The 18,483-nt window shown below is 43.2% G+C and overlaps 1 protein-coding gene across 1 annotated transcript; it reads right to left on the bottom strand.

Moving 5' to 3' along the window:
* Positions 1-321: 321 nt before the first annotated feature.
* LOC123732457 (kelch-like protein 38) lies at positions 322-18,216 on the bottom strand. The gene is made up of 8 exons (XM_082974974.1): positions 18,100-18,216; positions 8,277-8,517; positions 7,975-8,124; positions 7,744-7,821; positions 3,133-3,255; positions 2,200-2,964; positions 1,732-1,837; positions 322-1,536 (listed from the first exon to the last, which is right to left on the bottom strand). Exons 2-8 carry the CDS (start codon positions 8,514-8,516, stop codon positions 1,247-1,249), a joined length of 1,752 nt encoding a protein of 583 aa, XP_082831100.1. The 5' UTR covers position 8,517; positions 18,100-18,216; the 3' UTR covers positions 322-1,246.
* Positions 18,217-18,483: the final 267 nt, after the last annotated feature.

Genomic DNA, 18,483 nt, shown 5'->3' with positions numbered 1-18,483 from the left:
TACACCTATAGTCTACAGTACTGTATACACCTATAGTCTTCATATAGTCTACAGTACTGTATACACCTATAGTCTTCATATAGTCTACAGTACTGTATACACCTATAGTCTACAGTACTGTATACACCTATAGTCTACAGTACTGTATACACCTATAGTCTTCATATAGTCTACAGTACTGTATACACCTATAGTCTACAGTACTGTATACACCTATAGTCTTTATATAGTCTACAGTACTGTATACACCTATAGTCTACAGTACTGTATACACCTATAGTCTACAGTACTGTATACACCTATAGTCTTCATATAGTCTACAGTACTGTATACACCTATAGTCTACAGTACTGTATACACCTATAGTCTTCAGTACTGTATAGACCTATAGTCTACAGTACTGTATACACCTATAGTCTACAGTACTGTATACACCTATAGTCTACAGTACTGTATACACCTATAGTCTTCATATAGTCTACAGTACTGTATACACCTATAGTCTACAGTACTGTATACACCTATAGTCTTCATATAGTCTACAGTACTGTATACACCTATAGTCTACAGTACTGTATACACCTATAGTCTTCAGTACTGTATACACCTATAGTCTTCATATAGTCTACAGTACTGTATACACCTATAGTCTTCATATAGTCTGCAGTACTGTATACACCTATAGTCTTCATATAGTCTACAGTACTGTATACACCTATAGTCTACAGTACTGTATACACCTATAGTCTACAGTACTGTATACACCTATAGTCTTCATATAGTTTACAGTACTGTATACACCTATAGTCTTCATATAGTCTGCAGTACTGTATACACCTATAGTCTTCATATAGTCTACAGTACTGTATACACTTGTAGTCTTCAGTTCGACACAACAATTAACTGCCCAGGGCTTCGCTTCCACACGACAAGTAAAATCTCGAAAAAATCTCATTTGATTTTAGATTCGCTACTGGAAAAACTGTCACCCATTGAGGGAACTTTAAAAAAAAAATGTTTGTGGGACAGGGAAGGACACCAGAGATGTTCTTTGCAATGTCTGTGTCTGTCAATGTCACATCCAAGCAGCAACACATGCATAGACAGTACCATCTGAAATTGGACACACACACACACACACACACACACACACACACACACACACACACACACACACACACACACACACACACACACACACACACACACCCACACCCACACCCACACCCACACCCACAACACACACTCAGGGAGGCTTGGATTTGTTGGAGACACACACCAGGGACAGAGAACCGTGGTCAAACAGCTTGTACGGCAACGTCCCCTTAGTCGTCCACGCGTCAGTCCTCGGGTCGTAGCACTCGAAGCTGTCGGAGTCCTCTACGACGTCATGTCCGTTGATGAAGCGTCCTCCGGTCACGTACAGTTTGGCGTCGAGCACCGTGACGGCGTGATGCATCCTCCTCTGTTTCAGGTTCTCACACTTCATAAAGCGGTTGGCTTTGGTGTCGTACGCTATCATTCTTCTGGTGTAGCCTGCAAAAAGGACATTAGGGGACAGTTGGGGGGGGAAAAGAGCTGCTGATAAAGTTGTCTTGACAAAAGACAGAAGAGATATCGAAGATCTCAAAGTCCTAAGTAGATAAATAAAGTTGTATTTAATTGAAACATTAGATTGTCTTTTTTCTTTTCTTCCCCTGACTAAAGCAACAAACCCCAGCCTTCACCTACCTCCGATAATGTAGATCTTGTCATCGATGACAGCTGCTGGTGCAGAAACGTTCTTCACTGTCCTGGTCTCCATCGTAGACCACATATTCCTGCCAATGTGATACACCTGGAGAAAAAGGATAGATTTTAGTGTTTCTGTGTAGATTTGTCCCCCCAAAAAGTTTAAAAGAATTAACAGCAAACTTTAAGACTTCAACTCTTCAGTACTTCCCAACACCCAAGACTTCAAGTCTTCAGTACTTCCCAACACCCAAGACTTCAAGTCTTCAGTACTTCCCAACACCCAAGACTTCAAGTCTTCAGTACTTCCCAACACCCAAGACTTCAAGTCTTCAGTACTTCCCAAGACTTCAAGTCTTCAGTAATTCAACACCCAAGACTTCAAGTCTTCAGTACTTCAACACCCAAGACTTCAAGACTCAAGTTCACCACTCAACTTCAACCTCAACAGAATGACATTCTGCCTACCTGTATCATTCTGACAGGGTTCTGCATCGCGTCCTCTCCCCCGAACATGTAGATTCTTTGATCGTTAGCGGCAACCGCCGGGTGTAGCACAGCCGTCGGCATGGGAACCATAGACTCCCATTGGTTGAACATACTATTGTACCTTTCCACAGTGTCACACACCTGCTTCTCCGGACCCAGGCCCCCCAGGACGAAGATAAAGTGCAGGTAGGAGACGGACTGGTGGGCGAAGCGAGGCTGGATCATAGGCTCAGCCGTCCTCCACTGGTTGCTCTTCAGAGACAACGTATAGACAGTGGTGCTAACCACTCTGTGCTTAGTGTTCATGGTGAGGCCTCCCAGAACATACAGGATACTGTGGATACAGACATAGGAGGCCTTATAGAGTCGCAAGGGCAGCTTGGCCAGCCACTGCCAGCGCTGAGTCCTCTCGTCGAACAGGAGTGCTTCGCGGGACGTCTGCTCGTTGTTCTTGCGGCCGCCAACTAGAACCAGGGTCTCCCGGCAGGTGAAACGCCGCGGTGTCACCCACAGGGGCTTGAGGTCCGACCCACACTTAGTAGTAATGGAGAACATGAGGCGTCGGACGGACTCGATGACCTCGGTGCACAGGGCGGAGGACTGGACGAGGGGGTCGCTGGCGATGAACTGGAACAAGTAGGTGGGATGGATGTAACGCAGACGCACCTTCCTGAAGAGGTCGGAGATGGCGCCGCGCCGGGAGAACGGGTCGTGGTGGATCCACGCCAGCAACGTCTCGAACACCTGGTTTTAATAATAAGTCGTTTTAATTTCAACACTTAGTTCTTAACATCCATTGATAGTTTTAACTTTGTTGATGATGTGATGCTGCTTTTATTGGCCGTCTGTCAATTGTTGTTGACTGGGTGTTTATTTTTTTAGGGATTTGTATAAAGTATAATCTTATCTTACCTGCTCCTCCTCGGCACAGAGCCAGTCATCCTCCAGGTAACCCATCAGCTCAGGTAAGGAGAGCTCACACAAGTCCTCAGAGGTAGAGACGTCAGAGAAGCTCTGCACTGCCATCTCCCTGGCCTGGAATCAATGAATGAATGAATGAATGAATGAATGAATGAATGAATGCCATTGATGATACACATGGGCTGAGTCCGAAATAGTACCCTTTTCCTTAATTCCTTTTAGTACACTACTTTTGACCAGAGCCCCTTGGCTGCCAAGTGACCCAACAATACCAGGGCCCCCTAGGCTGCCAAGTGAACCAACAATACCAGGGCCCCTAGGCTGCCAAGTGACCCAACAATACCAGGGCCCCTAGGCTGCCAAGTGACCCAACAATACCAGGGCCCCTAGTCTGCCAAGTGAACCAACAATACCAGGGCCCCTAGTCTGCCAAGTGACCCAACAATACCAGGGCCCCCTAGGCTGCCAAGTGACCCAACAATACCAGGGCCCCCTAGGCTGCCAAGTGAACCAACAATACCAGGGCCCCCTAGGCTGCCAAGTGAACCAACAATACCAGGGCCCCCTAGTCTGCCAAGTGACCCAACAATACCAGGGCCCCCTAGGCTGCCAAGTGAACCAACAATACCAGGGCCCCCTAGGCTGCCAAGTGACTCAACAATACCAGGGCCCCTAGGCTGCCAAGTGAACCAACAATACCAGGGCCCCCTAGGCTGCCAAGTGAACCAACAATACCAGGGCCCCCTAGGCTGCCAAGTGAACCAACAATACCAGGGCCCCCTAGGCTGCCAAGTGAACCAACAATACCAGGGCCCCCTAGGCTGCCAAGTGAACCAACAATACCAGGGCCCTTAGGCTGCCAAGTGAACCAACAATACCAGGGCCCCCTAGGCTGCCAAGTGAACCAACAATACCAGGGCCCCCTAGGCTGCCAAGTGAACCAACAATACCAGGGCCCCCTAGACTGCCAAGTGAACCAACAATACCAGGGCCCCCTAGGCTGCCAAGTGAACCAACAATACCAGGGCCCCTAGGCTGCCAAGTGAACCAACAATACCAGGGCCCCCTAGGCTGCCAAGTGACCCAACAATACCAGGCCCCCTAGGCTGCCAAGTGAACCAACAATACCAGGGCCCCTAGGCTGCCAAGTGAACCAACAATACCAGGGCCCCCTAGGCTGCCAAGTGACCCAACAATACCAGGGCCCCTAGGCTGCCAAGTGACCCAACAATACCAGGGCCCCTAGTCTGCCAAGTGACCCAACAATACCAGGGCCCCCTAGGCTGCCAAGTGACCCAACAATACCAGGGCCCCCTAGGCTGCCAAGTGAACCAACAATACCAGGGCCCCTAGGCTGCCAAGTGACCCAACAATACCAGGGCCCCTAGTCTGCCAAGTGACCCAACAATACCAGGGCCCCCTAGGCTGCCAAGTGAACCAACAATACCAGGGCCCCCTAGGCTGCCAAGTGAACCAACAATACCAGGGCCCCCTAGTCTGCCAAGTGACCCAACAATACCAGGGCCCCCTAGGCTGCCAAGTGACCCAACAATACCAGGGCCCCCTAGGCTGCCAAGTGAACCAACAATACCAGGGCCCCTAGGCTGCCAAGGGAACCAACAATACCAGGGCCCCTAGGCTGCCAAGTGACCAACAATACCAGGGCCCCTAGGCTGCCAAGTGAACCAACAATACCAGGGCCCCTAGGCTGCCAAGTGAGCCAACAATACCAGGGCCCCCTAGGCTGCCAAGTGAACCAACAATACCAGGGCCCCCTAGGCTGCCAAGTGAACCAACAATACCAGGGCCCCCTAGGCTGCCAAGTGACCCAACAATACCAGGGCCCCCTAGGCTGCCAAGTGAACCAACAATACCAGGGCCCCCTAGGCTGCCAAGTGAACCAACAATACCAGGCCCCCTAGGCTGCCAAGTGAACCAACAATACCAGGGCCCCTAGGCTGCCAAGTGACCCAACAATACCCGGGCCCCCTAGGCTGCCAAGTGAACCAACTACACCAGGGCCCCCTAGGCTGCCAAGTGAACCAACAATACCAGGGCCCCCTAGGCTGCCAAGTGCCCAACAATACCAGGGCCCCCTAGGCTGCCAAGTGACCCAACAATACCAGGGCCCCCTAGGCTGCCAAGTGAACCAACAATACCAGGCCCCTAGGCTGCCAAGTGACCAACAATACCAGGGCCCCTAGGCTGCCAAGTTAACCAACAATACCAGGGCCCCTAGGCTGCCAAGTGAACCAACAATACCAGGGCCCCCTAGGCTGCCAAGTGAACCAACAATACCAGGGCCCCCTAGGCTGCCAAGTGACCCAACAATACCAGGGCCCCTAGACTGCCAAGTGACCCAACAATACCAGGGCCCCTAGTCTGCCAAGTGACCCAACAATACCAGGGCCCCCTAGGCTGCCAAGTGACCCAACAATACCAGGGCCCCTAGGCTGCCAAGTGACCCAACAATACCAGGGCCCCTAGTCTGCCAAGTGACCCAACAATACCAGGGCCCCCTAGGCTGCCAAGTGTCCCAACAATACCAGGGCCCCCTAGGCTGCCAAGTGAACCAACAATACCAGGGCCCCTAGGCTGCCAAGTGACCCAACAATACCAGGGCCCCTAGGCTGCCAAGTGAACCAACAATACCAGGGCCCCTAGGCTGCCAAGTGAACCAACAATACCAGGGCCCCCTAGGCTGCCAAGTGACCCAACAATACCAGGGCCCCCTAGGCTGCCAAGTGAACCAACAATACCAGGGCCCCCTAGGCTGCCAAGTGAACCAACAATACCAGGGCCCCCTAGGCTGCCAAGTGAACCAACAATACCAGGGCCCCCTAGTCTGCCATGTGACCCAACAATACCAGGGCCCCCTAGGCTGCCAAGTGAACCAACAATACCAGGGCCCCCTAGTCTGCCAAGTGACCCAACAATACCAGGGCCCCCTAGGCTGCCAAGTGAACCAACAATACCAGGGCCCCCTAGGCTGCCAAGTGACCCAACAATACCAGGGCCCCCTAGGCTGCCAAGTGAACCAACAATACCAGGGCCCCTAGACTGCCAAGTGACCCAACAATACCAGGGCCCCTAGGCTGCCAAGTGTACCAACAATACCATGGCCCCTAGGCTGCCAAGTGAACCAACAATACCAGGGCCCCTAGGCTGCCAAGTGAACCAACAATACCAGGGCCCCTAGGCTGCCAAGTGACCCAACAATACCAGGGCCCCCTAGGCTGCCAAGTGACCCAACAATACCAGGGCCCCTAGGCTGCCAAGTGACCCAACAATACCAGGGCCCCCTAGGCTGCCAAGTGACCCAACAATACCAGGGCCCCCTAGGCTGCCAAGTGACCCAACAATACCAGGGCCCCCTAGGCTGCTAAGTGAACCAACAATACCAGGGCCCCTAGGCTGCCAAGTTAACCAACAATACCAGGGCCCCTAGGCTGCCAAGTGAACCAACAATACCAGGGCCCCCTAGGCTGCCAAGTGAACCAACAATACCAGGGCCCCCTAGGCTGCCAAGTGACCCAACAATACCAGGGCCCCTAGGCTGCCAAGTGACCCAACAATACCAGGGCCCCTAGTCTGCCAAGTGACCCAACAATACCAGGGCCCCCTAGGCTGCCAAGTGACCCAACAATACCAGGGCCCCTAGGCTGCCAAGTGACCCAACAATACCAGGGCCCCTAGTCTGCCAAGTGACCCAACAATACCAGGGCCCCCTAGGCTGCCAAGTGACCCAACAATACCAGGGCCCCCTAGGCTGCCAAGTGAACCAACAATACCAGGGCCCCTAGGCTGCCAAGTGACCCAACAATACCAGGGCCCCTAGGCTGCCAAGTGAACCAACAATACCAGGGCCCCTAGGCTGCCAAGTGAACCAACAATACCAGGGCCCCCTAGGCTGCCAAGTGACCCAACAATACCAGGGCCCCCTAGGCTGCCAAGTGAACCAACAATACCAGGGCCCCCTAGGCTGCCAAGTGAACCAACAATACCAGGGCCCCCTAGGCTGCCAAGTGAACCAACAATACCAGGGCCCCCTAGTCTGCCAAGTGACCCAACAATACCAGGGCCCCCTAGGCTGCCAAGTGAACCAACAATACCAGGGCCCCCTAGTCTGCCAAGTGACCCAACAATACCAGGGCCCCCTAGGCTGCCAAGTGAACCAACAATACCAGGGCCCCCTAGGCTGCCAAGTGACCCAACAATACCAGGGCCCCCTAGGCTGCCAAGTGAACCAACAATACCAGGGCCCCTAGACTGCCAAGTGACCCAACAATACCAGGGCCCCTAGGCTGCCAAGTGTACCAACAATACCATGGCCCCTAGGCTGCCAAGTGAACCAACAATACCAGGGCCCCTAGGCTGCCAAGTGAACCAACAATACCAGGGCCCCTAGGCTGCCAAGTGACCCAACAATACCAGGGCCCCCTAGGCTGCCAAGTGACCCAACAATACCAGGGCCCCTAGGCTGCCAAGTGACCCAACAATACCAGGGCCCCCTAGGCTGCCAAGTGACCCAACAATACCAGGGCCCCTAGGCTGCCAAGTGAACCAACAATACCTACTTAAAACTAAACATATTCTACTGACCTTCTCCTTCAGACTGCTGCAGTGTAATATCTCTGAGAGCCGGATCATGCTGAGGCAGTTGTCTGGGCTCAGCTGCTCCTGAAATATATGAAATGTAAAAATAAATAAAAAATGTAAATGTATTCACCAGGGGGACAAAACAACACATTATTACTCCTATTAAAGTTTCAACGTCAATGTGAAAGTGCCCACAGAGAGTTTAAGCCAGGAAGCTAATTCATCTGTGGTCACCTGCAGGAAAGAGGAGCAGGCCTCAAACAGCCTGGTGTACTGGAGCATGGAGGAAGCCTGCATAAGAGGCAGCACTGTCTCCACGGTGATGGTGATGACCCCTGTGTAGACGTAGTCCACGATGTCACTCAGGATGCTGGAGGTGATCCCCTTCAATAATAATAATAATTAGAAAGATTATATTTTATTTGTACGGCGCCTTTCATTGACAGGCAGAAACCACACGGCACTTTACATAAAAGTAAACCTTCTCCTGTTTCTGTAGAGTGAGGCAGGAGTTTAAAAAGTTAAACAAGCCTTACCTTTAGATCCACCTTCTCCTGGTTTCTCTCTCTGAAGTGGTGACAGAACATGGCTTTGAAGTAAGGACTGCTAGAGACCAGGATGTTGCGGTGGCAGGGGATCTCTGTGTTATCTGAACAGAGGAGCACGTCGGTAAGGATCCTGTCCTGTCTCAGGTGGTTCAGCTGCAGCAGGAGGTAGGAGGACTGTTCCTGGTTCCTGTACTGGAACACCTCCCCGTGTGGCTTTGATCGATCCATTCTGGGAAAAAAAAAGGACATGGTTTGATTCGGGAGGAAATGGATTCAATTTTGGTTTTATTTATTTTTTGAGAGGGGGGGGGGGTTTCTCTGTAGAGGTGAGTGTGTTTAGTTTGGACAAGCCTGTGGGCCCCCTAGGCTGCCAAGTGACCAACAATACCAGGGCCCCTAGGCTGCCAAGTGAACCAACAATACCAGGGCCCCTAGGCTGCCAAGTGACCCAACAATACCAGGGCCCCTAGGCTGCCAAGTGAACCAACAATACCAGGGCCCCCTAGGCTGCCAAGTGAACCAACAATACCAGGGCCCCTAGGCTGCCAAGTGAACCAACAATACCAGGGCCCCCTAGGCTGCCAAGTGAACCAACAATACCAGGGCCCCTAGGCTGCCAAGTGAACCAACAATACCAGGGCCCCCTAGGCTGCCAAGTGAACCAACAATACCAGGGCCCCCTAGGCTGCCAAGTGACCCAACAATACCAGGGCCCCCTAGGCTGCCAAGTGAACCAACAATACCAGGGCCCCCTAGGCTGCCAAGTGAACCAACAATACCAGGGCCCTTAGGCTGCCAAGTGAACCAACAATACCAGGGCCCCCTAGGCTGCCAAGTGAACCAACAATACCAGGGCCCCCTAGGCTGCCAAGTGACCCAACAATACCAGGGCCCCCTAGGCTGCCAAGTGAACCAACAATACCAGGGCCCCCTAGGCTGCCAAGTCAACCAACAATACCAGGGCCCCCTAGGCTGCCATGTGAACCAACAATACCAGGGCCCCCCTAGGCTGCCAAGTGAACCAACAATACCAGGGCCCCCTAGGCTGCCAAGTGACCCAACAATACCAGGGCCCCCCTAGGCTGCCAAGTGAACCAACAATACCAGGGCCCCCTAGGCTGCCAAGTGACCCAACAATACCAGGGCCCCCTAGGCTGCCATGTGAACCAACAATACCAGGGCCCCCCTAGGCTGCCATGAATGAATAGAAAGCCTTGGTCAACTATTTTTCGCTAACATTTGAATGTTTTCTCCATCACACACGTTTCCTGCAGAATCCAAGGCTTAGGTGTTTCCCACCTCCGACTGTGACTCCATCATCTGTAGCATGCTGTTTTCTGCACCAAGAACTCCAGTGCAGATAGCATGAGGCTTGTGATCAACATTCACATATTACAGTAGTCCTGTCGTAAGCCAGCTGGGGGTCTAGAAGTAGGCCAAGCGCCACGTCCTTCAATGTAGCGGCATTGGGACACAGCACATTCACTAGACCTGTTATCAACACTCGGTTAGGATCGTCTGATTACCCTGCAGTCAGACACCATCCCGATTTAGTCTCATGGATCAAGACAGGCCAACAATAACGCCATGGCGATATTTCTGCAGTCAGAGTCTGTAGGTATAGATATATAGTTATATAGTCTATAGTTATATAGTCTATAGTTATATAATCTGTAGGTATATAGTCTATAGTTATATAGTCTGTAGGTATAGTCTATCGTTATATAGTCTATAGTTATATAGTCTGTAGGTATTGTCTATGGTTATATAGTCTGTAGTTATATAGTCTATAGGTATGTAGTCTATAGTTATATAGTCTATAGTTATATAGTCTATAGTTATATAGTCTGTAGTTATATAGTCTGTAGTTATATAGTCTATAGTTATATAGTCTGTAGTAATAGTCTGTAGTTATATAGTCTATAGTTAAATAGTCTATAGTTATATAGTCTATAGTTATATAGTCTGTAGTTATATAGTCTATAGTTATATACTCTATAGTCATATAGTCTATAGTTATATAGTCTATAGTCATATAGTCTGTAGTTATATAGTCTATAGTTATATAGTCTATAGTTATATAGTCTATAGTTATATAGTCTGTAGTAATAGTCTGTAGTTATATAGTCTATAGTTAAATAGTCTATAGTTATATAGTCTATAGTTATATAGTCTGTAGTTATATAGTCTATAGTTATATAATCTATAGTTATATAGTCTGTAGTTATATAGTCTATAGGTATATAGTCTATAGTTATATAGTCTGTAGGTATATAGTCTGTAGTTATATAGTCTATAGGTATAAAATCTATAGTTATATAGTCTGTAGTTATATAGTCTATAGTTATATAGTCTGTAGTTATATAGTCTGTAGTTATATAGTCTATAGTTATATAGTCTATAGTTATATAGTCTGTAGGTATAAAGTCTGTAGTTATATAGTCTATAGTTATATAGTCTGTAGTAATAGTCTGTAGTTATATAGTCTATAGTTATATAGTCTATAGTTATATAGTCTGTAGTTATATAGTCTATAGTTATATAGTCTGTAGGTATAGTCTGTAGTTATATAGTCTACAGTTATATAGTCTATCGTTATATAGTCTATAGTTATATATTCTGTAGTTATATAGTCTATAGTTACATAGTCTGTAGTCATATAGTCTATAGTTATATAGTCTATAGTCATATAGTCTGTAGTTATATAGTCTATAGTTATATAGTCTATAGTTATATAGTCTGTAGGTATAGTCTATAGTTATATAGTCTGCAGTTATATAGTCTATAGTTATATAGTCTGTAGGTATATAGTCTATAGTTATATAGTCTGCAGGTATAGTCTATAGTTATATAGTCTGTAGGTATATAGTCTATAGTTATATAGTCTGTAGTTATATAGTATGTAGTTATATAGTCTGTAGTTATAGTCTATAGTTATATAGTCTATATTTATATAGTCTGTAGTTATATAGTCTGTAGTTATATAGTCTATAGTTATATAGTCTGTAGTTATATAGTCTATAGTTATATAGTCTATAGTTATATAGTCTGTAGGTATATAGTCTATAGTTATATAGTCTGTAGTAATAGTCTATAGTGATATAGTCTATAGCGATATTGTCTGTAGTCATAGTCTGTAGTCATAGTCTGTAGTTATATAGTCTATAGTTATATAGTCTGTAGTTATATAGTCTATAGTTATATAGTCTGTAGGTATAGTCTATAGTTATATAGTCTATAGTTATATAGTCTATAGTTATATAGTCTCTAGGTATAGTCTATAGTTATATAGTCTATAGTTATATAGTCTGTAGTTACATAGTCTGTAGTTACAGTCTATAATTATATAGTCTTTAGTTATATAGTCTGTAGTTATATAGTCTGTAGTTATAGTCTATAGTTATATAGTCTGTAGGTATAGTCTGTAGTTATATAGTCTATAGTTATATAGTCTACAGTTATATAGTCTATAGTTATAAAGTCTGTAGGTATAGTCTTTAGTTATATAGTCTGTAGTAATAGTCTGTAGGTATAGTCTATAGTTATATAGTCTATAGTTATATAGTCTGTAGTCATAGTCTGTAGGTATAGTCTATAGTTATATAGTCTATAGTTATATAGTCTATAGTGATATAGTCTGTAGTCATAGTCTGTAGGTATAGTCTATAGTTATATAGTCTATAGTTATATAGTCTATAGTGATATAGTCTGTAGTCATAGTCTGTAGGTATAGTCTATAGTTATATAGTCTGTAGTAATAGTCTGTAGGTATAGTCTATAGTGATATAGTCTATAGTTATATAGTCTGTAGTCATAGTCTGTAGGTATAGTCTATAGTTATATAGTCTATAGTTATATAGTCTGTAGTCATAGTCTGTAGGTATATAGTCTATAGTTATATAGTCTATAGTTATATAGTTTGTAGTAATAGTCTGTAGGTATAGTCTATAGTTATATAGTCTGTAGTAATAGTCTGTAGTAATAGTCTGTAGGTATAGTCTATAGTGATATAGTCTATAGTTATATAGTCTGTAGTAATAGTCTGTAGGTATAGTCTATAGTTATATAGTCTATAGTTATATAGTCTGTAGTCATAGTCTGTAGGTATAGTCTATAGTTATATAGTCTATAGTGATATAGTCTGTAGTCATAGTCTGTAGGTATAGTCTATAGTTATATAGTCTGTAGTAATAGTCTGTAGTAATAGTCTGTAGGTATAATCTATAGTGATATAGTCTGTATTCATAGTCTGTAGGTATAGTCTATAGTTATATAGTCTGTAGTAATAGTCTGTAGGTATAGTCTATAGTTATATAGTCTGTAGTAATAGTCTGTAGTAATAGTCTGTAGGTATAGTCTATAGTGATATAGTCTATAGTTATATAGTCTGTAGTAATAGTTTGTAGGTATAGTCTCTAGTTATACAGTCTATAGTCATATAGTCTGTAGTCATAGTCTGTAGGTATAGTCTATAGTTATATAGTCTATAGTTATATAGTCTATAGTGATATAGTCTGTAGTCATAGTCTGTAGGTATAGTCTATAGTTATATAGTCTGTAGTAATAGTCTGTAGTAATAGTCTATAGGTATAGTCTATAGTGATATAGTCTGTATTCATAGTCTGTAGGTATAGTCTATAGTTATATAGTCTGTAGTAATAGTCTGTAGGTATAGTCTGTAGTTATATAGTCTGTAGGTATAGTCTATAGTTATATAGTCTATAGTTATATAGTCTGTAGGTAGAGTCTATAGTTATATAGTCTATAGTTATATAGTCTATACTGATATAGTCTATAGTTATATAGTCTATAGTTATATAGTCTGTAGTTATATAGTCTATAGTTATATAGTCTATAGTTATATAGTCTGTAGGTACAGTCTATAGTTATATAGTCTATAGTTATATAGTCTGTAGTTATATAGTCTGTAGTTATATAGTCTATAGTTATATAGTCTGTAGGTATAGTCTATAGTGATATAGTCTGTAGTAATAGTCTGTAGGTATAGTCTATAGTTATATAGTCTGTAGGTATAGTCTATAGTTATATAGTCTGTAGGTATAGTCTATAGTGATATAGTCTGTAGTAATAGTCTGTAGGTATAGTCTATAGTTATATAGTCTGTAGTAATAGTCTGTAGTAATAGTCTGTAGCCCTTCCTAGTCCCTGAGGTGCCTTATTGCTCTTATAAACTAGTTATCCATGTGATTAGAGCAGTAAAACCATGTTTTGTCATACCCGTGGTATACGGTCTGATATACCACAGCTAAAAGCTAATCTGCATTCAGGAACCGCCGAGTTTATAATGTGGTTAACAGTGCCTACGGAAAGTATTCAGACCCCTTCACTTTTTTTTCACATTTTGTTACGTTACAGCCTATTTCTAAAATTGAGTAAATAGTTTTTTCCCCCTCATCAATCTACATACAATACCCCATAATGACATCACAATACCCCATAATGCAAAGAGAAAACTGTTTTTTAGAAACGGTTGCAAATGTAAAAACTGAAATATCATATTTACATAAGTATTCAGACCCTTTACTCAGTACTTTGTTGAAGCACCTTTGGCAGTGATTACAGCCTTGAGTCTTCTTGGGTATGACGCTACAAGCTTGGCACACCTGTATTTGGGGAATTTCTCCCTTCTCTGCAGATCCTCTCAAGCTCTGTCAGGTTGGATGGGGATCGTTGCTGCACAGCTATTTTCAGGTCTCTCCAGAGAGTTCGATCGGGTTCAAGTCCGGGCTCTGGCTGACCCACTCAAGAATATTCAGAGGCTTGTCCCAATGCCACTCCTGCGTTGTCTTGGCTGTGTGTTTAGGGTTGTCGTCCTGTTGGAAGATGAAACTTCACCCCAGTCTGAGGTCCTGAATACTCTGGAGCAGGTTTTCATCAAGGATCTCTCTGTACTTTGCTCCGTTCATCTTTCCCTCAACCTGACTAGTCTGCCAGTCCCTGCCGCTGAAAAACATCCCCACAGCATGATGCTGCCACCACCATGCTTCATCGTAGAGATGGTGGTAGGTTTCCTCCAGACGTGACGCTTGGCATTCAGGATAAAGAGACTGGTCTGACAGCCCTTTAGGTGCCTTTTGACAAACTCCAAGCGGGCTGTCATGTGCCTTTTACTGAGGAGGGGCTTCCATCCGGACACTAACATAAAGGCCTGATTGGTAAAGTGCTGAAGAGATGGTTGTCCTTCTGGATGGTTCTCACATCTCCACAGAGGAACTCTGGAGCTCTGTTAGAGTGACCATCGGGTTCTTGGTCGCCTAGTTGACCAAGGCCCATTTCCCCCAATTGCTCAGTTTGGCCGGGCGGCCAGTCAGCTGTAGGAAGAGTCTTGCTGGTTCCAAACTTATTTATTTAAGAATGATGGAGGCCATTTTGTTGGTGGGTGTAACGCCCTGGCCATAGAGAGGGTTTTTTTGTTCTTTATTTTGGTTAGGCCAGGGTGTTACATTGGGTGTGCGTTCTATGTTCCTTTTTCTATGTTTTTGTATTTCTTTGTTTTGGGCCGAGTAGGGTTCCTAATCAGAGGCAGCTGTCTATCGTTGTCTCTGATTAGGAATCATACTTAGGCAGCCTGTTTTTCCTTTGGGGTTTTGTGGGTAGTTGTTTCTGTCATTGTGTTTCACCTGACAGGACTGTTTGGCTGTCAGTTTCTTATTTTGTAGTTGTATAGTGTTCCGGTTAATAATGAAATATGATGAACACTAACTCCGCCGCACCTTGGTCTTCATCCGACGACAGCCCTTACAGTGGGGACCTTCAATGCTGATATGATTTGTTTTGATATGTTTTGGTACCCTTCCCCAGATCTGTGCCTCGACACAATCCTGTCTCTGAGCTATATAGACAATTCCTTCGACCTCATGGCTTGGTTTTTGCTCTGACATGCACTGTCAACTGTGGGACCTTATATAGACAGGTGTGTGCCTTTCCAAATCATATCCAATCATTTGAATTTACCACAAGTGGACTCCAATCAAGTTGTAGAAACATCTCAAGGATGATCAATGGAAACAGGATGCACCTGAGCTCCATTTCGAGTCTCATAGCAAAGGGTCTGAATATGAATGTAAATAAGGTATTTCTGATTTTAACTTTTAATACATTTGCACATTTTCCTAGAAACCTGTTTTCGCTTTGTCATTGTGGAGTATTGTGTCATTGTGGAGTATTGTGTCATTGTGGAGTATTGTGTCATTGTGGAGTATTGTGTCATTATGGAGTATTGTGTCATTATGGAGTATTGTGTCATTATGGAGTATTGTGTCATTGTGGAGTATTGTGTCATTGTGGAGTATTGTGTCATTGTGGAGTATTGTGTCATTGTGGAGTATTGTGTCATTATGGGGTATTGTGTCATTATGGGGTATTGTGTCATTATGGGGTATTGTGTCATTATGGGGTATTGTGTCATTATGGGGTATTGTGTCATTATGGAGTATTGTGTCATTGTGGAGTATTGTGTCATTATGGAGTATTGTGTCATTATGGGGTATTGTGTCATTATGGAGTATTGTGTCATTATGGAGTATTGTGTCATTATGGAGTATTGTGTCATTATGGGGTATTGTGTCATTATGGGGTATTGTGTCATTATGGGGTATTGTGTCATTATGGGGTATTGTGTCATTATGGGGTATTGTGTCATTATGGAGTATTGTGTCATTATGGGGTATTGTGTCATTATGGAGTATTGTGTCAATATGGGGTATTGTGTCATTATGGGGTATTGTGTCATTATGAGGTATTGTGTATAGATGTATGAGGATTTAATTTTTTTTAAATCCATTTTGGAATAAGGCTGTAACGTAGCAACATGTGGAAAAAGTCAAGGCGTCTGAATACTTTCAGAATGTACTGTATATTATGGTATATATTATGGTGTATATTATGGTATATATTATGGTATATATTATGGTATATATTATGGTGTATATATTATGGTGTATATATTATGGTGTATATTATGGTATATATTATGGTGTATATTATGGTATATATTATGGTGTATATTATGGTGTATATTATGGTGTATATTATGGTGTATATTATGGTGCATATTATGGTATATATCATGGTATATATTATGGTGTATATTATGGTGTATATTATGGTATATATTATGGTGTATATTATGGTGCATATTATGGTATATATTATGGTGTATATTATGGTATATATTATGGTGTATATTATGGTGCATATTATGGTATATATTATGGTGTATATTATGGTGTATATTATGGTGCATATTATGGTATATATTATGGTGTATATTATGGTATATATTATGGTGTATATTATGGTGCATATTATGGTGTATATTATGGTGTATATTATGGTGTATATTATGGTATATATTATGGTGTATATTATGGTATATATTATGGTATATATTATGGTGTATATTATGGTGTATATTATGGTATATATTATGGTGTATATTATGGTGTATATTATGGTGTATATTATGGTGTATATTATGGTATATATTATGGTGTATATTATGGTATATATTATGGTGTATATTATGGTGTATATTATGGTATATATTATGGTGTATATTATGGTATATATTATGGTGTATATTATGGTGTATATTATGGTATATATTATGGTGTATATTATGGTATATATTATGGTGTATATTATGGTGTATATTATGGTATATATTATGGTGTATATTATGGTATATATTATGGTGTATATTATGGTGTATATTATGGTATATATTATGGTGTATATTATGGTGTATATTATGGTGTATATTATGGTGTATATTATGGTGTATATTATGGTATATATTATGGTATATATTATGGTATATATTATGGTATATATTATGGTGTATATTATGGTGTATATTATGGTATATATTATGGTATATATTATGGTGTATATTATGGTATATATTATGGTGTATATTATGGTGTATATTATGGTGCATATTATGGTATATATCATGGTGTATATTATGGTGTATATTATGGTATATATTATGGTATATATTATGGTGTATATTATGGTGCATATTATGGTATATATTATGGTGTATATTATGGTATATATTATGGTGTATATTATGGTGCATATTATGGTATATATTATGGTGCATATTATGGTGTATATTATGGTGCATATTATGGTATATATTATGGTATATATTATGGTGCATATTATGGTGTATATTATGGTGTATATTTATATTATGGTATATATTATGGTGTATATTATGGTATATATTATGGTATATATTATGGTTTATATTATGGTTTATATTATGGTGTATATTATGGTGTATATTATGGTGTATATTATGGTGTATATTATGGAGGCAGAAACAGAAAAGCAACATAATATTTCTATTCATTTTATATCACTTTTTCCACACGGGCAAACAAGTGTCAAGGGGCCTGACCTATAGCAGAATCTAGGTCAACAAGTGCTCCGCAAATCAATGAATTTACTATCTGTTATAAATGAGAATCATTAGCTTGATGTAACAGTTACAGTACAGTACATGATTCAAGCGTAGATTAGTACATTTGATATCAAGGTGTTATTGTTTGCTCCTAACCTAAGACATTGAAAGCAGGTGGTAGTCGGCTGATTGGTCAGACGTTTGTTGATCATTCACCATTCACAGCCAACAGAATGTGAGAATAACACTGGTTGTTATTGCATCTGATTTATGGGTAAAACAAACTGCTGTTGATCAGCATCCATGCTACAGTCAGCTACATTCAGCGGGTCAACCTCTACACCTCAGTACCACACACCTTCCTTCCTTCCTTACCTTGTCTCAGTCTTCTAATGCATCTGAGGTAGGTGTCCTTCACTCAGCTCTGCTATCAGCAACATTCAACCAGACCTCTCTCCCTCACTCTCACTCCCCCCTCTCTCTCCCTCTCCCTCTCTCTCACTCACTCTCACTCCCCCCTGTCTCTCTCTACCTCTCTCACTCACTCTCACTCCCCCTCCCTCTCTCTCACTCCCCTCTCTCTCTCTCTCTCTCTCTCTCTCTCTCTCTGTCTGCCTGTCTCTCTCCCTCTCTCTCTCTCTCCTCTCTCTCACTCCCCCCTCTCTCTCTCCCTCTCTGTCTGCCTGCCTGTCTCTCTCTCTCTCTCTCCCTCTCTCTCTCCCTCTCTGTCTGCCTGCCTGTCTCTCTCTCTCTCTCTCT

Source organism: Salmo salar, chromosome 05 (genome assembly GCF_965601325.2).
Source record: "Salmo salar chromosome 05, fSalSal1, whole genome shotgun sequence".
In the NCBI taxonomy this organism is placed as follows: Eukaryota; Metazoa; Chordata; class Actinopteri; order Salmoniformes; family Salmonidae; genus Salmo; species Salmo salar.
The sequence above is the reverse complement of the archived record's forward strand: the minus strand, read 5'-3'. Positions and strand labels throughout refer to the sequence as shown.